Source organism: Corvus hawaiiensis, chromosome 23 (genome assembly GCF_020740725.1).
Source record: "Corvus hawaiiensis isolate bCorHaw1 chromosome 23, bCorHaw1.pri.cur, whole genome shotgun sequence".
In the NCBI taxonomy this organism is placed as follows: domain Eukaryota; kingdom Metazoa; phylum Chordata; class Aves; order Passeriformes; family Corvidae; genus Corvus; species Corvus hawaiiensis.
The window spans coordinates 7296257-7320483 of record NC_063235.1 but is presented as its reverse complement, the minus strand read 5'-3'; the positions used below and the strand labels follow the sequence as shown (position 1 = coordinate 7320483).

The window sequence follows — 24227 nt, the reverse complement described above, 5'->3', positions numbered from 1 at the left end:
CCCCTCCATTTCTCACACTGTTCAATCCAAGTGAATATACAACACATGGCTTTATTTCCCTGGATGCTGAAGAGGATGGGAATCAATAAAAACAAAACCCCAAACATTTTACCTTTGACTTGGATTCTGCTTTGGGCGTCCCATCTGCCTTGTTGTTCATTTTAGTTGCAGGTGTTAATTTGACATCCCCGAGTCCCATCATTTCAGGGCTTGCTGCCATCCCTGGGAAGTTAAAGGAATCTTTTAACACTGATTTTCCTTCCAGTGCAATGCAATCAATAAAATCCTAAAGCTCTGGCTTACCTGCAGAGTTGTTGGCCATGTTCCCCCCCATGGGGTAGGGTGGGCCCTGGGGGTTTATCATGCCAGCCATGCTGTTAATTCCCTGCCCATAAGGAGGTCCAGTGCCCATCATTCCCCCCTGATTCATATTGGGATAACCAGGAGGCCTAGAGGAGGCAAGGAGGAAACAGACACTTACTCCACATATTAAGCATTAGGATCTTGCCTTCTGAGGAAGCAGCTTTGCTAAAGAAACCTAAAAAGGACATGCAGAAGTGGCTTGCCCCAAATCATTTTTCCAAGAGAAGAACAGAGATCAGGTGCTCTTGTAGAGCTCAGTACCCAGAGCCCAAGTCACATTCTCAAGAGAAAAGGGGATGCAAACCCTCTGGAAAGTGGGAGTTGAGTTGTGAACATTTTCACCCTTCACCTTGTTCTCCTACATCCACAAACTGAGCCTCATTTCAGTTGTCAAATTGCCTTTAACCTGCAGACTCTGCAGCCCTGGGCAGTGAAGTGAGAATGCAGGGTTTAGAATCATGGAATGCCCTGGGTTGGAAGCATTATTTCCCATGTATTGCAAACCTCCCACACAGCTGTGGCTCAAACTTCTTCCTCAAAGGGACAGGCACGGGTGCCTTTATTGGGGTTTGAGAACTGGACCCCTTGGCAGCCACAGGTAAAAGCAGGAGGTTGCAGGAGCAGCCCTTGGGTGAGGATAAAGAGCACAGTGTCCAGTCAGACAACAAATATATCCACCAGTTCTGGGGGAACCCAACTTATGAGCACGTTCATGGCTCCCACGGCATTCTGGTAGGCCACACACACCTCTTCTGAAATGGGCAATAAAGGAAAAAACAACCACAGAAAATAGTGCAGAGTTCAGAGCTGAATTCCAGCTCCTTTCCCACAGCTGCTCATCAAGGCCCTAAAAGGAAGAAGTTCCTCACACTGGACAAGCAATGCCTTGGATCACACACACAGCTGGGTGGCTGCTGGATTTAGGGGCTGCAGCACCGGGGCAGCATCTCCAAGTCACCCAGGGAACAGAGAAGACCAGAAAGCAAAATGCAAAAACAACTGAAGGGATCTCAGAGTTAAATAATTTCACCGATGAAGATTTAAAAATTCCCTAAGTATGTCATAAATGATGCAGAGAATCCTGGAATGCTTTGGGTTGGACAGACCCTAAAGATCATCCCCTGTTGTACTCCTGCCATGGGCAGGGACGCTTTCCACTATCCCAGGTTGCTCCAAGCCCCATCCAACCTGGCCTCAGACTCTTCCAGGGATGGAGCAGCCACAGCTGCTCTGAGCATCCCAACACCCAGCTCCTCCAGCCTTCACTCGCTTCCTTTGAGAACCAAACCTCCAAGAAGGACAAACCTTCCCGGAAGCCCCTCTGAGCATCTCCCCGAGCACGGGTTACTCCACGCAGCCCTGTGGCAGCGGGCAGGGCCTCTGCCTCCCTACCTGTTCTGGATGGAGTTGGCAGCAGCGTGCATGGCGGCGGCCGCGGCCTCCTGCGCCTTGCGGTTCATGCCGGCGGGCGGGGGGCACATCCCGCTGCCCACCTGGGGGGGCATGTTGGCCATGTTGGGGCCGTAGGGCCGGTTGCCCATGGCGGCGTGGCCCATCCTGCCCGGGGGGATGCCGCTGTACGGGGGCACTCCGCTCTGCCCGTGCATCTGGCTCCCGGCCCCCATGGGGTTCATGCTGCTCCCCATGCCTGGGCTGGGGTAGTTGGCGTTGGACATGGCGTTGTAGTTTGGCTGCCTGGGGTAACCTCCTGGGGAAAGAGGGGAAGACAACATCATTGAACCAGTTAAGTTTATGAATCACCATAAAAATCTTCTATCAGCAAATATTTAAAGATCACTAACAGAGATGAGGGGGAGTGTTCACACCTCAACACAAAGTCAAAGTACTTGGATATAAGCCACGTAAAATGTGTTTTGACACAGCCAAGTAACAACATCGATTCAGAAGCTGCCTGAAACTCTCCCAAACCTCAACCCAGCACGGAGAGCTAAATGGCCCAGGAGAGGATGGAAAATCCCACATCAACCCTTCCCAAAACAGGCAACACTTCATCATCGTCCTCTCCGAAGAGAGCCATCCCTTTGTCACTCTTACATGGGATGCACAACCTGCTTACTTCTAAATAAGGAGGAAGAATCCTACTTTTAGAAGTACAACTATCCCTGAAAGCAACACATTCCATCAGCCTCAACAGAAGCAAAGCTCTGGTTGGTATCACCCACACATTAAGAGGGGACAAATCAAAACATTTATCACGGAATGGTTTGGAAGGGACCTTGAAGATCATCCCATGGGCAGGGACACCTTCCACCACCCCAGGTCGCTCCAACCCGGCCTTGAACACTTCCAGGGATGGGGCAGCCACATCTTCTCTGGGCAGCCTGGGCCCCCAACAAGACATATCAGGATAGAGAGAGGCCTTTGCTGGCTCAGTTCCCACCTTGAGGTCCGTACTGCCCGCCCTGGGGTCCGTAGCTTCCCATGGAGTTCTGCTGGTAGGGCCCCATGCCGGCGTGCATCTGTGCTCCCGAGGACTGCCGGGGGGATAAGGCTGAGCCGGGCTGGGGGGAGCTGTACTGGGGCATCTGGGGGTTCCTCTGCATGTACCCTGCACACCAGGAGTGAGCACATCGTTAGTGCGAAGCATCCAGAGCAGCCACTGCACACACGTGTTCCAGGAAACAACAACCCCCAGCACGGACAAAATCCTCCAGCAACAGCCTGGACACATTTTAGTGGTTGCATTAAGGAGCCAGTGTTATCTGAGCAGATAACAGATCCAATTTCCTGTTTAAGCCAAGGAAAAAAACCTCCTTAGTGTCACAGCAGAAGCCAGTACAGCTCTGCAAATCCTTGGGGCTTCTTGTTCTTGGTTTTTGTTTGCTTGTTTGTTTTCTCAGGGTGACAACTCCATACCTTCAGCCAGGAGAGCTGAAATTTTACATGCATTTTTCCCCCCAAAATCTTACTCTCTCAGAGGGGAAAGGCACACAATATTGTTGTGAGCACCCCCTGTTTTGAAGCTTAAAGTCATGGGCAAGAACATGCACAGGAAAGCACGTTAAGAAGACAGAGAAAACATCTTACAAGCCAAAGCACCAGCTTGGATGGAACATTTAGAGGACAAACAGCCACCAGCAGCTGAATTTACTGCAAGGTGCCTCAACACTTCAGCCTGTAATCCTGGGGCAGCCTTTCAGTGCTCTCTCCCACAGAAGCCGTATCCCCAGGCCAGGTAATTTAAATAACCACATCCAGCTGGCGTGACCCACCTCGGTCCTGCGCGATGCTCGACTGGTTCATGGAGGGGTGCAGGATTGTGTCTGACTGGCCACTGGGTGGGCGGGGAGGCATCTGATTGCCTGTGCCACAAAAAGGAGAGAGATCCTCACCAGCTGCTCGCCACAGAGCCAGCAGGCAGCAGAATCACATCCCAGAACCCCAAACAACCCCAGGCCAAGGGGATGCTGGCCACAGCGAGGAACAACAACAGCAAGTGGTCACATCGGGCAGCGTGGACAATGGCACTGCTGGTTTACCAGCATCCCACCCATCCCTGGAAAGCTGCAGACATCTCTCCCAAACAAACGGGCTCACAGGGCCTCAGTAACCACACAGTGCTGACACTGGGCAGTTCCTCCCCACCGGGCACCCCAGTCCAGCCCTGGCAGAGCCCGGGAGGTGTGGGGTTACCTGGGACTGCAGCAGGTGAGAGGGGACCGGAGCGGGACTGAGCAACGCTGGCTGGAGATCCAACTGGGGAGGGGGAGGGTCCTCTGATGCCTGGCAGGTGAGGAGAGGTATGTGGCGAGAAAGGAGACTGAGCTGGGTTACTCTGCTCTCCTTGGCTGCTGGAAATCCCTGATGTGCTTACTCCAGGGCTCAGGGCTCCTTCGGTCCCCATGGGCAGGTCATCTATGGAACCAGACAGGTCCTGCAGGGCACAGAAACACATCAGCCAAAGACGCAGAGCTGTGAGGCTGCTCCCTCCCACACCACTCAGAAAGAGCATTTGTCCCTGGGCATGTTGCACACAGGAGTCAGTGAACTCTGTTTACTCTTGGTACCAAAGGCTGCTGCAGACTGAGGCAACTGCCAGACGTGTCTTATCCTGCTGCCAGTCTGAACCCAGGAGCTCCTGAGCTGGTTTGCTGATGGCCCAAACAACTGGCTAATTCTCCTACTTGCTCCTTTTAATTCAGTTTGGAGGTGGGAAGTTAAAGAATGCATCAACAGCAGACGTAAAACTGCAAACACAGGAGACAGTCCATGTGATCGTGGCTTGGAAGGGAAACGTGGCTCAGCCTCTGAAAGACAGAAAACTCCTGCCTCACCATAATTAATTCATAAACCTCCTATGAGCTGGGAAACTACTCACTTGAGATGGATAAAAACAAACTAAACAGAGATTTAAAAGAAAACCATAAAATACTCTTCAGGGTTCCCACTTCCCTTTCTTCAAAGACAGCAAAAATTAGCAGTTACTGCATCAACCTGTAAAGTTTGGCTTTTCTCGAAGGCAAGGCTAGAAAACACCCTTCCTCCTGCATGTATTCACCTTGGAGAAGAAAAGCACAAAAAGCCTAAGAGAGCTGAAACCTCCAATTGCCACAGCAGCAAAGCGACAGCATCAAAAACCAGCTGGCAAGTGTGAAAATGGGGATAATTCCAAGGAGTTGATGTGCAGATCCAACGTGCCCAATTGTGCCGGCTGGTTGATAACAAGGTGCATCAGCTGTTCAGGCTTGGCCTGCAGTGAATGAGTCAGGGAGAGCCCAAGCCAGAGGAAGTGGCAGCGTATTTGAACAGAAAGCTGGGAAGTTGTAACTATTCCAGGGATTAGATAAAATCTCTGCCAGAGGTTCAAAGGATCACAGCAGGTGAAGAAGTGGAGGCCAAAGCTTACCAGGACTTCACTCACTCTTCCTAAGTCTTCCAGAGCAATCAGCTCTGAATCAGAAGGGTTCTGGGTGAGCCCTGAGGGAATCCCAGGTCATTTTCCCTGCACAGAATTCAGCGGAGCAGCACGAGCAGCGCCAACCTCATTTAAACCCCATGGAGAAAGGCCAAGCCAGCTGATAAATCACCTGGACACCCTGGTTTCATTTACACTGACGGCACAATTCCTGGTTCAGCAGCAGTTCAGGGAATGTTTTCCCAGCTCTGGCAGTGCAGAAGGACCTGGGACACCAGATACTGCAACTCATCAGCCTTGGGAAGCAGGAGCCCTCACTCCTAACACCTGCCTGCTAGGGGATGTGGAAAGGCTCTGACAGCACATCCAGGGAGCAGAAGTCATGGAGAAGAAGTGGAGTCATGGAGGAATAAAAGCCAACACAGGTGACACCCAACCACCTCATCACCCCCGTGGGACAGGGGCATTCAGGAGGACAGAGGGCAGAGCTGGGCATCAGCACCACGTTCAGCTGCTACAGTAGGCCAATTGCCTCTGTTTTAATGGAATTTGATCAAAATGCTTCTAACAAATGCTGGCAAATGTCACATTGGAGCTGCAGAGCCCAGACACTTGGTGGGATGATTTAGTGCAGAGCCTGTCCTCCCTCCCCTTCCATTACTGCTCCTGTTGAAGAGCTCATTTCCTGCACCACAGTCTCTGAGGTATATTTGCTTACTGCTCAAGTATTATCTTCCTGAGGGGGGGGGAAAAAAAAAAGCTTTGTTTTATTTCAATGAAAGCTAAAAAACTGCAGAAAAAGCCTAAAAATAGTGTCTGAGATCTCTCACAATTTTCACTACTTTCCCATTGTAACATCAAAAGCATTGCTCCTCTCTGCAGCTATTTGGGTGTTTTTCCCTGGACAACTTTGACAAATCCCACATTCCTACTGCGGAAACCATCTGAAGTGGGAGTAAAGAGACATTATTTCCAACATTTTGCATTAAAAAACATCAACCAACATAAACAATCAAGAGCAAAACACTCCTCTCCTTGAGACTTACTGCACCCAACTGCAGCCACTGATACAAGACACACAAAGAGACTCCCCCCAGAGCCAATTAAGGGATCAGAATGTCCAGCCAGGAACCAGTTCAGTCCAGCCTACAACTGGACGGAAATACTGGCATGTCCCTTCAATATATGAAGGTAGTTTCAGTTTGAATCACCAAGTGCATCCAAACACTGTTTTTCCTCATCGCTGAAATGAAGTTGGAGGCCAAACCCATTTCCAGCTTTAAAATCCACACCACCAGGAGCTTCTGTGGTACAGAATTCCAGAGCAGTTAAACCTGGAGAGCAGAGGGGCAGTGCCTGGGCTGCAGAGATGAGGGGCTTTCAGGCTCAAAGGAAAAAAAAAAACCCACATTAAAAATGTGCACCTGAGACAAACACTGGCATGAAAGAACAGCTACAGACAAAGTGTGCAGGGTGAAATGTGAGCTTCCTTCCTTTATCTGGGGGTAAGCGCTTCTCCAAGGGCAAGAGAGAAGGTTTTGGATGGAGGGACCTCGGGATGTGCAGAGGTCACTGCCCCATGGCCTGGGCAATATTCTACATGAACTGGGCAGCCTAAGAGGGCAAGGCTTGGTAGTGCCAGACACGAAAATATCTGCGAGACATAAAACAAAGTAATGTTAAAAACAGTTTGAAAATTAACTCCTAAGAACTAGGTAATAGTTCTAATATTCTCCTAATAAATTAACTCCTAAGAACTAGGTAACAATCTCCAGAGCTCATGTCTTCAATCTTGCCTGTGGATCCAGGCTTTGGTACCCAAGTCACTTAAAAACATCCAGGTTTAATTAAGCAGGTGGGTATGGGTGGCTTTGCCGCTGTGAGCGGGGCCCCTCTGCATTGCTGACACAACGTGAGGGACCCCCAGAGGAAGAGCAGCGCTTTAGCTGTTAATCAGGCTCCCAGATTATCAGTTTAAATGAGTTAAAAGTGAACTACACATCCCCCTTTCCTGGCTGTTGGGACATGAGTTGAAACAGGACCATGAAAATCAAGTAACTCCTGAAGCGACTTTCACCTCCAAAGATACGTAAATTTTATGAATTCCAGCAATAAAGTCATTTCCCAGCAAAGAAGGGTTCTGCCAGCACAGCAGCATTTTCTGAGTGTGTTATTCAGCAGGACTGAGCTGCTCAGAAGGGAAACTCCTGCAAGGGGAAGGAGAAAACACGGACTGGAATGGGTGAGCCCCAGCAGCTCACCAGTGGGGAGCTGGTTTCCTCCCATCAAATTCTCTCTCGAGACGTCAAGCACCAAGGCACCGTGGGTTAATTAAACCTAAAGGACACCTCCAGCTCTGATACCCCCAAACCAGGGGAAAAGGAAATCCCTGCATCTCCCTACAGGTTGTTTTCAGGGCAGCCGTAGCAGAGAAGCCTTTAAAAACAATAAAACCTCCTGGAAATAATGGAGACCTGCTGCCGTCAGTGGGTTCTGGACGAAGCCCAAGAGCAGAGGGCCTGGGAGGTTTTATTTGCCTCCCACGGAGCATCAGGAGGAGACCTGGAAAGCCACGGCAGCAGCGGGAGAAGGGCTCTCCCCTTCCCTGCTCCCGCCAGCACAGCCAGGGAGCCAAGACAGGAGGTGAGGCTCGGCAGCAGCAACTCTGCCAACTCAAGGAAACGTCAGGGTCTGGAGAATTTCCTCACGTGTTTCCAATGTGTTTTTTATGCATTTTATTGCTCATCTGCCATGCAGATCAAAAACGCTGGAGGGATTCCAACTATTTCACACAGAATCTCACACTCCAGGCTGGCTGCAGCCCCAAAGCCTGAGTTTCTTCACTTGAAATACTGCCCAGTGTTATTTTGGGATGTGACCTGATAGCGGAAGCCCACGGGGACCCTGGAACGAGAGCGGTTCCAGCTGCGATTGGATGCCCGAGCCTGGCCGGTGCCAGCGCGGGGCTGTCGGTGCTGCTGACAAACAGGGACTCGGCCCCAACGCCTCCTTTTCACACCACAACAAAACCATGCCTGAACTCACACGATTTGGTACCCAGAGGAGGGGGCAGGGGAGTTCATCCCTCGCAGGGAAAGGGTTGCAAGTCCTGGCATGACCAGCACAAGGAGCCGAGTGGCTTGTGCTGGAAGCAGCCGGGATTCTTTTATCTGGCAGCAGGAACCACCACCCCTCTCTCTGACACAGCTCATTTGTTAAACAAACAAGAGAGATGAAACAACGAGAAATACTTAAGATCAAGGTAACAAAATCCCAGAGGAGCAGAGAGACTCAAGGCTCGGTGTCGGCCCCTCCCCCTGATCTGGAAGAGCAGGAAGACTGACCAGAAAGCAAATGGAATTTCTGAGCAGGGACTGCAGCCTCCCCTGCCCATCCCCAGCCTCGGTCCTTCCACGTGGGAAGAGGGAATGATCTCCGCACGATCGGGTCACCAGACAGTACTCAAGGAAATTATGGTCTGAGATGAGCATGCGGTGGAGCTTATAAATTCTGTAAGGCCAGTTGTTTCCATAAGATGCTCACAAGCAAGACCAGAGAACAATGGCTAAATTTACTCTCCAGTTCTTTCTGAAAGGGAAAAAGCCTCTTCCTTCCTTCTAATTGAAATACTCACTTTCTATTACAAGCTCCTTTTTCTGTGCAGTTGCTTTTCCACTTACTCAAGAACTACCAACATTTAAAAATCACAAGCTTGTCCTTTTCTTCCCCTTTATTTCCACACCCAAAATACCTCAATCCTCTCCATCACAACAATCACACAGCTGACTGGCAGGATCTCCCTGCTATTTTAGGGACATGGATAGACTTGTTCCTCCTTTGGCAGCACAGACAACTGAATCCTGCATCTCATGCTCCACAAAACACTCTCTCCTGGAGACTTCCCCATGCTCCATTCAAGCACGCCCACAGTGACAGAAGGCTCTGGAGGCCCTGCAGCCCCAGTGCCTTCCTGCTGTGCCCCTTGCAGGTTGCTCCCCCAGCAGAAACCAGAAGCTGGAGCTTAGGACCAAGTTCAGCTCCAGTGGAAACCCAGTTGCTACTTTTCATCCAGAGAGATTTATCATCCAGTGTCTCCAAAGCTGACAAATCAAGAGTCAGAACAGAGATCTTCCAAGTCCTGTCCTATCCCAAAAACACACAACTCGGACCAGGGATGACCATCATTCCCCTTGCTCTGCTCTTCTACCACCAGTTACTGTGGAGAGGAACGCGAGTCCATCTTTCCAGCACCAAAAGCACCTTCTGGAGCATTCCTGGTGTGAGGATGGGCTGGACAAGACACAAAGGGGAGGAGGAAGGACACGTGCAGCGTGTCTTTCCCATAAAACCTCTCACCATGTCCAGAACCTTTCTGGAGACCCTGCAAGTGGAAGACCCTGGTCACCCTCTGTCCCTGAGTGCTCTGTCCCGTCATACTTTGGGAGGAGTGGGAGAGAAACTAAAACCACGGATTTTGAAGCTGCCAGTTTACCTGCCCCTGATTTTATGCTCGTATTTGTGTGGGAAATACGTCCATCCACATTCCCAGGATGACTGAAGACGAATCAAATACATCCAAAGCCCAGCAACACGAGTCGGTGACCCCTGGCCAGGCTCGGCTTCCTCCACTGCCACGTGGCTCTTGCCCACCACTCTCCGAGGAGCTGAGGAGCCCGGTTTTAGTTCAACAAGGAAGGATAACTTTTTCCTGGCGTAAGAAACTGGGAATGCTCAGAAGGAAGCTCACTGTCACACCAGCACGGGCTGCACACTGCATTTCCATGCTTTAGGAAAAGCTCTGTGAATTCATGGCCTTCCCCCTTCTCTTAGGTCCTCCTTCCAAACGGGATAAGACCAGCAGTCAGAAGGAACAAAGGGATTTATTTGCAATGAAGTCACTGGGATTGGCCCCTCAGATACATCCCTGGAAGCTCAACCTCTGATCTGAGCATGATGATGACGTGCGGGCAACTAGAAATCAGACAGTTCTTGAGTTCAGCAAGAGAAAAAACATCAAGATCCTGGTACCAAACTGAGTGTGCCATAAGGACCTGGGAGTCCTCACGTGCCACTCACTCATCCCCGCAGTCCTTAGGGAGAGGAAGGAAGTGCCAGACTTTACTACTTCAAGGGGAAAACACCTGCCCACTAAAACAAACACCAGTGAGGTAACAGCAGCAAGGCTTCAGCCTCTGCTACAGAGTCCATATTCCCTTCCCTTCCAAGGAGTTTTAGCTCCTCTCAGGCAGCAGCGCTGACAATTACAAACCTAAGATGGGGACTGGAACATGCCAGAGAGATTCGTGCAGTTTCCTTGCTCAAAAAAGAAGCTGAAAAGCTCATTCTTCCAGGCTGGCTCCAGACAAACTGGGAGAAGCTGCTGGCTCGAGCTGCACTGCAGGGAAGGGAGCCTTCGGAGAGGAGGCTGGCAGGAGGAGGGGCTCGGTGCCACACGAGAAATTTTACTCTGATTGCAAAAATAAGCTGCTGTTCTAATCCAGCTCAGTAAATCTAGGTGAGTCTGGTCGGCTGGCAGAGAGCAGGCACAGAATGGAGCAGGGAGGAGGACAGAGGGAAGTGCTGCTGGCTCTGCCACATTCCTGCACCGGGAGCCTTGCGGAACAGCCGGCGCTGCTACCGCAGCAGCCATTGATTTTTCAGAGGTCGATACTCCACTCCCACAGATCTCCTCGGCAGGAGCTTTAATCACATCTCCTGCTCCTACCCTGTGCCACCCCTCCTTCTCTTCCCCCTCCAAATAAAATAAAACAAAGTAAAATAAAATAAAATAAAATAAATTTAAAAAAAAAGGGAGGGCGAGGGGACTTTCCTCCCCCTCCAAGCATGGAGCAGACGAACAAATCTCATCTCCTCAGTCTTTGGAGAGCAGAGATTCAGAGCTGTAGTTGCAGCACAAAGTAGAGAAGGAGTAACATGATTCATCCACAGAACAAGATGTCGCTGGAGGGAGAACCCGCCATGTGGAAGGGCAGCATTCCCGCCCGGAGAGTGCTGGGCTCCTCCGCAGGACCCTGGGAGATGCAAAAGCCAAACCCCACACAAGAGTTTCCATTTAACCCTTTGGGGGCTGCTCATCTGATGAAAAATACTCCCAGCTTTAGATAAACATTGGTACAACATCAAACATCCAAGGCAGCAGGGAACTGCGGAATTTTCCCGGACAGAGCGGTGTCACTCCAGCTGTCCCAGAAGCTGTCCCGTCCATCCAGCAGTGCTGCCACACGAAAGGTGAAACCTCCAGCTCCTACAGCAACACTGACCCCAAAACGAGCTGCAGGAAAGAGGCAGGAGGATCCTGGGCACAGGACAAAGCAACACGGCAGCAGCACCAGAGGATGCTCTCACGGGATTTCTGACGTTGTGGGGATGCAGGGATCTACAAGTCGATCCCGTCAATGGGAAAGGCTGGTTTTGGAAAAGGCAGCTGCAGGAGGGAAATGAGTGCAGGCCCCAGCTGACAGACCTGTTTATTCAAAGAGCTTTTGTTTTCCTTCTGCAGGACTTTAGGTCTCCTCATCCAAGTCTGAAGACAAATTCCAGCTCACACAAAACACAGAATCATGGAGGAGGCAGGAAGTCCCCCTTCCACTGCCAGCCAGGAGGATATTCCCATTCCCCAGCTTCTCTGGAAGGCGCTTTCCAGGCTCATGTTCCACACAACGAGACTCCAAAGCATTTAGTCATCCCAGCATGTGATTGTGCCACCGTGCCAACCACGCCAGCCAGGGTGGGCAAAGGGAAGCAGCAAAGGCAGGAGGCTGAAATTATTACAAAAATAAAAAGGCCCCTGCTCAGACAGTACTTTGGATTTTAAGATAAATCAGCTTTCAGTATTCTCATCAGCCTCTGAAACAATTAACAGTGACGGGACCATTTTCTAAAAAAGCAGGAGAAAGATTTTAGGATGGAACAAGATTTCTAAGGTCTCAGGCATTTGCAAGCGTGGTGAATCCCGTGGTCCTTTCCCTGGAAGGTGTCCCTGGCCATGGCAGGGGGGTGGAACTGGATGATCTTTAGGGTCCCTTCCAACCCAACCCATTTTGTGATCCTGGGCTGATTGTAGGATCTGGCAGCTCCTTCCCAAACTCCGTGGTACCTGTGGGAAGGCAGCGACGGCCCCTTGGCACTGGGGCATCTCCAGAGAAACCATTTCCATCCAGAGCTGTCTGCAGTGCCACCCCAGGCCTGGGGGTGCTGCTCCGGGTGGGATGGGGAGACTGGAGACACCTTTGGAGAGAATCAAGGAACTGCTCCTCTCTCCTGGCTCAGAGTGGTGAGCAGGCACGGGAAATGGTAACATATCCATGGAAACCTGGCCCAGGCCAGGCGCTGACGTGGGCCCGGTGCTGCCCTCGGGGTCAGGGCGCCAGAACAGTCCATTCCTGGAGATGTCACTTCTTGTCAGTTCAGGAAATTAAATCTTTTTTTTTATTTCCTTAAATAGAGGCTTCTACTTTACAGATTCAAAATCGTAATAAAAGCCAATCATACAGCTCCTCCCATTACCAGGACTGGTTTGGGATCCCGGCATGTGGACCCATCCCAGCCCATGGGAGCAGCTGAGCCTTGGGCCCCTGCCATGCCCCACACGTGGGCACCATGTGGAAGGAGTTTTCCCCATGGCATTTATGATCCCACATGTCTCCAAGACAAGTCAATCCAGCGTGCCAGAAGCACAGTAAGAGGGTAATGATTCCTGTGGAGAGAGAGTTCAGGTGTGGTGGTGTTTAAAGCACCACAGGGTTAAACACCCTCAGTTATCCCTGCAACTGCTCCACGAAGCAGAGGAAGGTCACACCAACAGAGCCCCTCCCTCCCAGCACGGTGGGTTCACCCTCTGGCAGGGCTCAGCTGCGAAGGAAAGGGCAGAGGAGGAGGATCAAACATCCAACATCAGACTCACAAGAGGCTTCCACACCTTTTAAAGGGTCTCCAATGGCGCCAAGTCAGCAGCAAAAAGGAAGTGAAAGCCTGATTTCCCTGCCCTACCCCACGAGCTGCTCGGAGAGCAGAGGGTCGCCCTCCACGGCAGCTCTGGCGCAGGAGCGGCTCTGGATCCTGCGGCAGCGCAGGGACACGTGTGGCAGAGCACGGAGCACTGCCCGGGATCCCAGACCAGAACTGGTCACCCTGCAGCAATTTCCTGCTCCAGCACTGACCTGCCTCACCACCGTGGCTGGGCCTGAACGAACCAGAGCCCGTCCTGGGCTGGGGGAGCTCCGGCCCCGCGCTGGGTCCTCGGCTCCGCTTCCTGCGGGGTCTGGCCCTGGCAGCGCTGCGAGGCGAGGGAAGGGCTGGGGTTTGGGGAATGTGAGCGAGGCGCAGGCAGGAAGCTGAGCTGAGCTGCTCTCGACCAGAATAGAAACAGGAAACGAGCCCGGCATCGAGCACAGCGCAGCTCCCGCGGCTCCGGCAGCGGCTCCCAGGGGATGGATGCTCGGTGCGGAGAAGGGGACGAGCTCCCGGGGTGGGGAGTTCCCCCCGGCACAGGGTGGGATTAGCTCCCTTCAAACCCTGAGAAAGGGGTGGGAGGAGAGAATTGCCACATGGACACACAGCAAAGCTGCCCTGGGGCAGGTCCGAGGTGTGAAAGGTGTCAGCGGAGCGGCTGGAAGGTCAGGGTGGCTCTGAGCAGCATTCCACACTCTGCACAGTTAACAAAATATAAACACTTGGGAAAAAAAAGGCACAACCTTCTCAAGGAACCATGCAGAGATGGTGGGCACAGTCACACAACAAGAAAACCTCGGGCAGAGGAGCACTGAACAAGGAACAACACATTTCTAACTCCCGCTACCACCACAGCTTGGGATAAAAACCTTCGGATCGGCACAAACTGGAATGCAGGGATCTGCACTGCCAGTGCTTCAGGTGCTCCTGGGGGAAGCCTCGGGGTGCTGGTGGCTTTATCTGCATATCCACTGTGCTGCCCTGCTTTGAAATGCACACACTGCTAATCCCTCTCCTAAGGCAAGCAATAAGACAAGCTCAAAAGGCCAAATACAAACCAAACAGAAGCAGGAAGTCCCATATGGAAAGAGAAAAAAGGAGAGGGGGAAAAAAAAAAAAAAAAAGGTTTGAAGTGACCAGCAGATTCAACTATAAAAGGTTCTTTTTCCCTGCCCCCTGAAAAAGTTGTCAAAATTATTCATTTTAAAGTGAAATTTTAAGGAAACAGGCTGCCTCCCCTCCCTCCATGGCAGCTCTGACAGTTTTTTGCTGCATTTCAGCCTGTTGCATTGATTATTTCCAGGTCAGGGGACGCAGCTGACAGAGCTCAACTTTATTCCACTTCAAGCACTCCCAGAGCAGCTGAAATGACCAGTTGGAAAGAATGGAAAATCCAAGCAGTGCTTCCTGACAACCTCCAGTGTCCAAACGCAGTAACTGCTTGACTCAGGGAGAGATAATCAAACCAAAACCACCCCACAGCTGCTGGGGACATTCACTGACAAGATTCTTCTGCCAAAGCTCTGCAGCCTCATTCCTCTCCCCACCCAACAAAACCAAAGTTTCTTAAATCCACACTGCAAAGACCCAAGGCCAGAATCCACAACCAGAAGTTAAACATGGATCAGGAACGTTTTCAGCTGGTTGTAATCCTTTCTGCCATTGATAAGACACTTTTCAGATCAAAATTCAGAGATGAACCAAAGTGAGACATCACTGAATAAACAAAATAGTTTCCCAATAGTGCAAAATAGCAAAATACTGAGGTTAAAACTATTCCCACTCTACAACAAGATGAAAATAAACTGCCCAGAACAGGGAGGGAGTTTCTCCCTCAGGCTCACTGTACACTGACCAAACTAAGGACATTCTGGGGTGGGAATTCCAAAGCTTTTGCCCCAACTGCCCAGTTTGCTGCCACAAAAATTCAAACATAACCTTGCTGTGTCAGGACCTCCAAAACCCTGCCAGAATCCATCCTCCTGTTTATAAATGCCTTTTGGGGCCAACCTGGAAGCTCAAACAGCAGAGATGCCAGCTTCTGTGGCTGGGGAGGGATGAACAGCCTGGTGGGAGCCACTGCCTCATGCTCCACATCCACCCCAAAGACATCAGGAACTCCTTCAAGGCAGCCCATGAGACAGAGACTGGGACAAGGTAAAACCTGTCCCATGTTCCATAATGGAGAAAATCCCTCCCAACAAACCCTGAACTCCAAAGAACTCTGCAGCAGAGCTGATCTGCAATCCACACCCAAATGGATGTTCCAACAACCAATTTGCTTCCCCCAGAGCTGCTACCAGCAGCTTCCATGGCTGCACAGAAGGAAGTTATTACCTGGAAATTTTTGACTCCTTCAGCCTCAAAATCCAAGACTCAAAAGTTAAAGGCACTGAATAAACTGGATACGACTCTCCAGGAAGAAATTTTGCTAAGGAGAAGAAACTTGGGAATCTCCTGGGAGAAACAGATTTATCCCAAGGATTACTATTCCTCTATTACACCCAGACACAAAAGACTACACTTCACTTCTCCTGTGCAATTGCAATCTAAGTTTAGTTTGGCTGCAATCGTGATGTAGATTCCCTTGGGAAGCAGTGAATTTTACAGAGAAATTCCTCACCTTGCCTGCTACAGGAAGGGAGAGCAGCCAGGACACTCACAGGGATGCAGAGCTCTTTAAAAGGCACCAGGGAGCCCCGGTTAGCTCAGGAGAAAAGTTCAGTTAATGACACAACAATCCTGACTGGAAAGGGATCCTGAAGGCCCCACCCAGAACGATCCATAGGACATTCCTCAGGCAGATCCCAAAAAAGCCACAGGAGCTGAACAACTTGACAGTGTCCCTGCCAGGAGATCAGCAGCTCCTGAAAGGGTGATGGATCAGCCAAAGAAATATTCCCCCTTTATTGCTTCGAATTCCAACATGAACACTGATGCACAACATCAACGTGTAAAGGCCCAGGACCGAGTACACAAATTTAACACCTCTCAAGAACCTAAAAAGCAGGAATCTCCTTTTCCTGCTGGGGCTGATCTGTGTTTAATTGAAGATGATGCATGGCATGCTTTGCCCCAATTCCAGGATACCCAGTGAGCTATTCCACCCACCCACCACCACCCAGGCTTGGGAAAGGGCTCAGGACTCCGTAACAAAATTAAAAGCCCACAAACAAACTCTGCTCCTCTAAGTCATCCATAATGGCAAAACAGGGATCTGGGAATCCTCCTGAGCAGGATAAAACTTTCTCAACTAGACAGACTGAGCAATATCAGGAAGATAAAAAGAAATTGATAGTGCCCTTCCATGGAGCTCTTGTGTTCCTGAGCATCCCCAGGCCAAACTCCGTGCAGGAGATTGATCACTGCAAACTGAAACAAGAAGTTGGCTGCCAGCATCCCAAAGATCCTGCCTTTCAACACCCCACAGCATCCCTGTCTGAGGCCTTTCTCAGCTGGTGCTGCTCTTGCCCTACAGGATCCCAACGAGACAACAAGGAATTATGAAAGAGGTGCAAGGGAGTCTCCTTTTTTTAATTTTTTGCCTGCTAAGGAAGAGAAAAGGCCAAAACCACACCAGGGTTGGGTAAGCTAAAGACTGCTTGATTTCTTAAATGCAAATTATTTGGTGGTAAAGCCAGGAAAACCAGATATTCCCTTGTTTCTAGGTTCCTCCACTCTTGCAGCTGAGATGGATTTCTTTTCTTAGACTCCCTTCGGGAGAAGGGACAACTTGAAAAGGGCCAAATATATTTAACCACAAGGTATAAAACAAACTCCCACTTGGTGCTGAGAAGGAGCCACTTCTGCAAAGCCTAGTTACTAATGCCTATAATCCGAGTCAGAGGGATCAGTAGGATTCAGGAAGGCTCCATCAGCAGTGCCTCTGAAAGGACTTCCCACCGTTCTGAGCTGCAGCAATTTCTTCAATTACTTCAGTGGCTTCACTTCTCCTGTGCTGCTTGCCAGAAGATGGGTCACATGGAAGAACTTGTGGAGAGGCAGAGTGGAAAGAAACATGCTATTTAAAAAGATTTTTTCTTCCCCAGGCCTCAGAACAAATTAAATCTTTGTAATCAGGGTCCAAAAGGGGAAAAAAAAAAAAAAAAAAAAAAAAAAGAGGAGGAAAGAAAAAAGCAACAACCCACAACTACTCCCATTAGGTGGTCAGAACCAGAATCACTTTGTATTTTGGGTGACAATTTGTACCCACGATCCGAAGGCATTATTTCAAGGGGCTCATAACAAAGCTGTTCTCATTGCTGGGAGCAAAAATAACTCAGTTCTACACACAGCTCACTCCTCTGGCCAATCCAGCTGCAGCTCCCAGCACTGACTTAGCCAGTGGCTAAAGAAAAAAATAAAAGCTCACTCACTTCCTACTGGTTAGAACAAAAGTTACCAGCAAAATCAGAACTCAGCAGCTCCAAACTTTTCTTCCAAGCCAGAGGCACAGACCAGCTTGCGCAAACTAACCTAAACTTTCAATCTTTTTCTGCTTTCTTGATGTTTGAACACAAAATTAAACTACTCTGGCCCAACACCTGCTGGAACACTGGGCACTAACCTCATCCCCAACTGGTCACTGCACATCCAGCAAGCAGATTTAGGATGCCAAAGAAAATATAATTCTCCATCTGCCAAGGAAGGAGCTACATGGGACTGATCTTCCTCACTCCAGGTACCAATCAATTTGTCTTTTCCATCAACTGTTCAGTCAGACTGGATCTGAGAAGCTTAAATCAGCAGCATAAGGATCCAATGAGACAGAAAGGCAGTGGTGCTCCAGTGCCAACCACCAGTGTCACAGTTGGACAAGGAACAGGAAAATAAGGCAAAAATGAGGATTTTCCCTGGAGGTCAGGGCCTGTTCTGACAGCAGTCAGGTACCTCAGACATGGCACACAGAGAGCTCACAGAATGAACTGCTCTAGGTAGAACCTGCAGACCAGAGCACTCAGGGTTAAACTTTCCTCTCAAATCCATTACTTTTGTAAATTACATTCAATCTCCAGTGGGAAGCCAGAAGCTAATGACTTAGTAAAAAGCACAGGCAGCCTCCACCATTCCCATTTCCACGTGGAATACTACCAGTGCTCATTTCTCCTGCTGTGCTCCTGATTGCCCTCGGCCCAGGCCCCACTCACCGGCAGGCTGGAAGGTCTGGACTGAAGATTCAAGTTCATGTCTTCTTGCCCTTTACTGGAAGCCATTGAGGGAGCAGAGGATGCCTGGGACCCAAATGAGTCTTGAGATAACTCCTGAAACATCAAGAAACACACACAAAAAAAATCACAAATGGGAATACAATGAAGCCTCTGTTGGAATGACTCTGGGATGTTCTCACATTGTGGAAGATTTATGTCCCCTTGGTGACATTTGCCCAAAACAGGAGGTGAGAGCCAGGACTCAAAGCCAGCACACACAAACACTGCCCAGCTGCTGCTCGGAGCTGGGAGTACAGGTCTCAGGCCATGACAGAACAGCCATTCTCAGCTTTCCCTTATCGCAGATCCCAGAGATCGCAGCCTGTCCTGGATCTGCCCGCTCTGCTTCATCACCTTCACCATCTCACCCTCGCTCCAAGTACCTCGTTACACAAACGAGGCAAGTCAAGTAAAACTTTCCACTTCTCAAAAGCTGCCCTGGATGCGTTGCAGCGTTTGCTGAAAGCTCCCAGCCAGCTTTGTTTCTCCTCCCCAAAGCCAAGTTTTACACTTAAGAGCAAACTCTTCCCTTACCCTCCACGTGTGGCTCTGCAAACTGTGCTAAACCAAGGACCTCTGGGAGCACCTGGAGAACCCCTAGAGAGCAGCATGAAAACCATTCCATTATGGAATCCTCTACACTGATAAAGAATCACTGAGATTGGAAAAAGCCTCCAAGGCCATCAAGTCCAACCTGTGTCCAATCCCCATCTTTTGTCACCAGCCCAGAGCCCTGAGTGCCACGTCCAGTCCTTCCTTGGACACCTCCAGGGCTGGGGACTCCAAACCCCCCTGGGCAGCCCCTACCAACGCCTGACCAGCCTTTCCTTAAAGAAACTCCTCCTGAATTGCCAGCCAGCAGCATTTTCTCAATGATAGCCTTTAAAGCTGCAGTATTAGCCCGGCTTTGCTGGTTACCACATCTGCGAGCCACAGGAGAAGTCCCCAGGTTTGACCATTTTGTCCCACCCACTTTGCTGCGTGCAGTTCAACTGATTTCAACGCACGAAACAGAAGATGTGCCCCAATATTTTTTGGAAAGGGCTTTGAGAAGGAAGCAGAGCAGGAGGCAGCCTACCTGAGGCGGGGGGAAGCGTTGCTGGGAGTAGGCCGAGGGCTGCTGCGGCGGCTGCGCCGGGGGGTACGACGAGGAGGGCTGGGACAGGGCCGAGGGCGCTGCGGGCTGCGCCTGCTGCTGCTGGTACGGCGACTGGGACTGCTGCTGCGAGTAGGGGGGCTGGCTCTGGGCGTGCTGCTGCGCCGAGGGCTGCTGCTGGGGGTACGGGCTGGGCGACTGCTGATGGGGCGGCTGCGACTGCTGCTGCGAGTACGCCGGCTGCGAGGCGGGCAGCTGCGGCGCCTGCGACTGAGGCTGCTGCTGCTGCTGATACGAAGGCTGAGAGTGAGGGGTCTGGGATGGAGGCTGCTGCGAGTAGGGAGGCTGCTGCTGCTGCGGATGAGGGCTCTGCTGGTTGTAGTAGGGAGTCTGGCTCTGCTGCCCATACGCGCTGGGGCCCTGCTGCCCGTACGGAGGCATCTGCAGAGGGAGAGATGGAGTTGCGCCCGTCACAAAGGTGTTTCTCACTCACACAGATTCTGCTCAAGAAGCAGAAATTCAGAAACCTGTGCAGAGCAGTAATGTGCTGGAAATGCCACTACCTAGATACTTCCCAAACAACAGCAGAAGTCACTCGTGTGTGACATTATTCTTGGCAGTAACCAAGTTTTAACAGGCATCATAGCTAAGTTTTTAGGGATCCCTATCTGACCACCCTTCAACAAAAGTAACATTGAAAGGAAAGACTGCTTGCTCCAACAAAAAAAAAAAATTGCTTTTTGAATCCTGCAAACAGTCCAGCAGGCGCCACTTGGATCATGTAATGAGCCAAAACTGACCTGGAGTCATTTCTTGTGCAAAGAACAGCTGTGTCTCTAACACAGCACAGCAGAAAGAGGATCTCCCTCCCCTGCTATTTATTTTTCCCTTGTTGGAGTCACTGCTCTGCCACTGCCTCTCTCGGAGACAAAGATTCCACAGGGTATCAATCCCACCTGGATGCAGGTGTGGTACAAAACACAGCCTGAAGAAATGCCATTTTACGTAAACAACCAATTCCAGCCTGGCTGGAGGGACTCAGGGCTGCGCCTCTCCCCTGTCCCTGCTGTAACAGCCTACGGAGCTCTGGAAGCTGTACCTGCTGTGCGTAGGAGATGCTGCCCATCGTACTTTGCGTCCTGCTCTGCATTCCCATGGGGTATCTCTGGGGGGTCTGTGGCCCATAGGGCTGGCCGGGGTAGCCGTGTCCTTGCTGTGGCCCCGCCTGAGGTCCCTGCTGTTGCGTGTAGGGGTTGTTCCCTCCGTAGGGCTGAGGCCTCATCTTCCCCATCTGATCCATCGGGCTCGACGGCTGCAAGGCAACACGGGACACGTGAGGCACATCCACAGACACACAGGAACTGCTCCTTTCAACATCGGAGCTTCCCAAAAACCCCCGGAGAAAACTCCAACAAGTCGGCACCAAGGAGAAGCTCATCTGCCTCTTCCCAGGTGACGGACCCCAGGTTACACTTGGAAACACAGCAGGATTCCTGCTGCCCTCCCAAACCCACCATTCCACCAAGAACAAGCCCAATGGGAGTCATTTAATGCTGACATCTCTCCTGTGGTAGGACAGGAGGAAGGGGGGAAGGATCATCAAGACAGATCAATTATCAGTGTAAGTGGCTTTTCCCCACTGTAGGTAGTATTTTAATGTCCAGATATTCCACAACAAGGTAAATTTAGGCTGAAAATTTAAATATTCACAAGAAACACTGCTTCTTTCACGTATAACAAGGTCTCCCAAAACACTACAGGCTGTTAATTTACACTTATGCATTTCAATTAATGCACATTGACGCAGTAACACTGGGCAGCGCTGCCGACATCCACAGTCTTCAAGACTGCGTTTTCATTTTTGAATATTTTTTTTTTACATGTGCTTTGTGTCTGCTGCCTTTTGGAGAATAAAGAGTTTCTAAATCAAATTTATTCAGATGCACGTAAAAAAATTTGTCAACCTCGAAAGTCAGGTCCCTGAGCTTTAGAGCAGAGACAATGAGATGAGTGAATAAATGCAACTTTCCTTGGACTTCTTTATCTGTGCTACCGCTGCCTGGAGCCAAGATTTAGGAATAGTCAATCGAATTTCCTGAAAACACTATAAACCTCAACACTAAACCTCAAACCAGGGCTTTTTCACCTTGGCAGTTATTCCCCCACTAAAGAAAGGGCTGTTCTGGTGTGGTGACCTCTAAATGAATCCCAGCACAGTCCTTAACCTCCATCCCTTGGACTGAATGGGAATCCTTCCCTGAGCTCCTGGTGACCTAACTAATCCCAATTAGATGTTTTCCACAGATCACCATGACAATGGACTCTCTATTACACCATCCCTTCCTGCCACCAGCCCTGGGGTGGTGTTTGTACAGATCCACCCTCTCTTGCTGAGCTCAGGTGCTTGAGGAGTGGCACTACAGGTCTGCACAAGCACACATCACACACAGCTCAGGCTGGAAACCCCACAGAATCCCGGAGACCAGAGCAGGATTCCACTGATGTTTGCAGAATCCACCCTCTCGGGGTGGGGGGGGAAGAAGTTCTTGCAGTATGCTGCACTTGAGAAAAGCTTTCCCCAGCAGCCAGCACAGCTTGGAGCCCCAGCACACATTTGTGTGCCCAGCTGTCTGTGGAGTGTGGCTGCCAGGGAGGCTCAACCCCGAGCCAGCACCGAGCACAGGGACACCACAGGCAGCTCGTGGGGCTCTGCTGGAGCACCAGAGGCTGGGATTGAATGGAGATGGCAGGAAAAGCCCCACTGCTGGGAAAGGGAGAGGCTGCTGGCTGAACAGGGCTCTCTGAGAGAAATTTGTGTCAATACGGCACAAGCCAATGGAGAACAAAGTCCAGGTGCTCTGCTCTACCCCAGCTCAGGGCACCCATGGAATCTGCCAAGCTGGAAGGGACCCACAGGGACCATCAGGTCCAACTCTTAGCCCTGCACAGGGCACCTCGAGTCACATCCTGTGCCTGAGAGCGTTGCCCAGAAGCTCCTGGAGCTCTGGCAGGCTGGGGAAAGCCAAGCCCTCTGCCAGCACGGCGTTTGCCATCCTGTGGAAGCTGTTCCCAGCCGACCCCGCGCATGGCACCGGAGTGACTCTCCCTGCAGAGGCGGATTTTGGACACCCTCCCCACGCTCAGCTGTGCTGGATGTTCCCATTCTCGTCCATGCTCACACCAAACCAATTCTGAACAAGTTTTACTCCACGTTTTATGTTCAAGCTATCACAGATGCTGCTGCTGGGGAGTAGCACGGGCAGAGGCTGCAGGACTCCAAGGCAGCCCCAGATCCCTGCCCTGGCAACGCCGTGCCCGGAGCCCACACCAGGCACCCACACGGGGCCTGTGCCAGCTCGGAAAAGGAGTTTCCATTCGTGGGGGCAGAAAAAAGAGATCTTTGAAGGCTCTGGTGGAACCCTCAGAGCTGCAGGGCCTCAGTCCTGAATGGAGCACCCATGTGGGGCTCCCATACACACTAAAGGATGCAAATTGTGTTTACATCTTCCCAGCAATTGTCCCTGATGCTTCCCAAGTCTTGCCTTGTGGGTATCCCCTTGCATTACTGACATCTTCTCGCTGCCCACATTATCTCCTTTGGTATGTAAAATCAGGGCCACCAGGAGCTTTGCCAGCCCCTGGCTTTTGACTTCAGCCTGCTCTCACCACCCCCAAGCACTCACATCCTTCCTTCCACCTGACAAAGTGCAACTTTGGGGTTACTGACTGAATATTTCAGCATCTTTTCCGTTCGTTACTTGCTTCCTCCTGGTTGTAACTCACCTTTGCAGCCCTCTACCGAGGGTAGCTTCTCAAATACATTCTTTTTATTTTCTTTATTTTTTTCTAAATACACTCACACCACATGCTGCCACTCCTGCACTGATTTTCTTGTCTGTGGTCACCCACAACACCAACCATCTCTTGAGGGAGGAGAAAACAAGGTGAAGATTCACTTTTCCGTGACTCCTACAGGAAGCATGACAACTACTAAAAAACTTCCAAGAAACATTTGGAACTGTTTATGCAGCCATTTAAAAAAAAAAAAGAAAAAAAAAAAAGGAAAAAAAAAGAGAGCGAGCGAAAAGAGAAAAACCCAAAACACAAACCCCAAACATCTTTCCAGGATGTGACCAAGTCACCTTGACTGCTCAGCGTAGGAGGACACGGCGTGCCTCAAACTGCCACCCTTCCACCAGGCCCTAGCACAGAGAGGGTGCTAAAAACAAACACCAAGAGCATCTAAATTGCAGCCTTATGGATAAAATTCTATCACCAGGAGAAATGTAAACACCAGTTAACCCCTAATGAAGGAACTATTTCAGACACACACTCCTGACTCGTAGCAAGGCTAATTTGTGCTCCCCGGGGTTGCCACGTACATCTCAAATGCTGCAATGTGTTGTTTCCTCCTTCAAAATATCCATTAATTCAGAATATCCCACACATCTCTGTTGCTGATGGGGCTTTAACTGCTCTGGACTTGGTATTGTTCCTCTGGCTCAAAGAGTCAACCATCAGGAAACTTCCTTGAATCTGCTGCCTCAAAACCCTTTCAGGGAGTTTAACTCCACATGCCTCAAGAAAAGAACAAAGATGAAATGCAGGGATTGATCCAAGGGCTCATGTGAGGATGTTGGGAGGAGCAGAGGCTGCACAGCCCCTTTGCACACCCGTGTCACACGAGATGGGCACGCTGGGAGGAAGCAAGAAC

The 24227-nt window shown here is 50.6% G+C and overlaps 1 protein-coding gene across 2 annotated transcripts in view; it reads right to left on the bottom strand.

Moving 5' to 3' along the window:
• Window positions 1-24227, bottom strand: part of ARID1A (AT-rich interaction domain 1A) — a 55142-nt gene that overhangs the window by 12684 nt on the left and 18231 nt on the right. For both annotated transcript variants that reach the window (XM_048326875.1, XM_048326874.1), the window contains exons 2-10: window positions 20613-20825; window positions 19496-19954; window positions 18358-18471; window positions 4018-4258; window positions 3597-3686; window positions 2765-2932; window positions 1756-2071; window positions 304-449; window positions 113-222 (exon numbers count right to left, since the gene is read on the bottom strand). In XM_048326875.1, coding sequence (XP_048182832.1) covers window positions 113-222; window positions 304-449; window positions 1756-2071; window positions 2765-2932; window positions 3597-3686; window positions 4018-4258; window positions 18358-18471; window positions 19496-19954; window positions 20613-20825 — 1857 coding nt within the window. The remainder of the gene's footprint in view (window positions 1-112; window positions 223-303; window positions 450-1755; window positions 2072-2764; window positions 2933-3596; window positions 3687-4017; window positions 4259-18357; window positions 18472-19495; window positions 19955-20612; window positions 20826-24227) is intronic.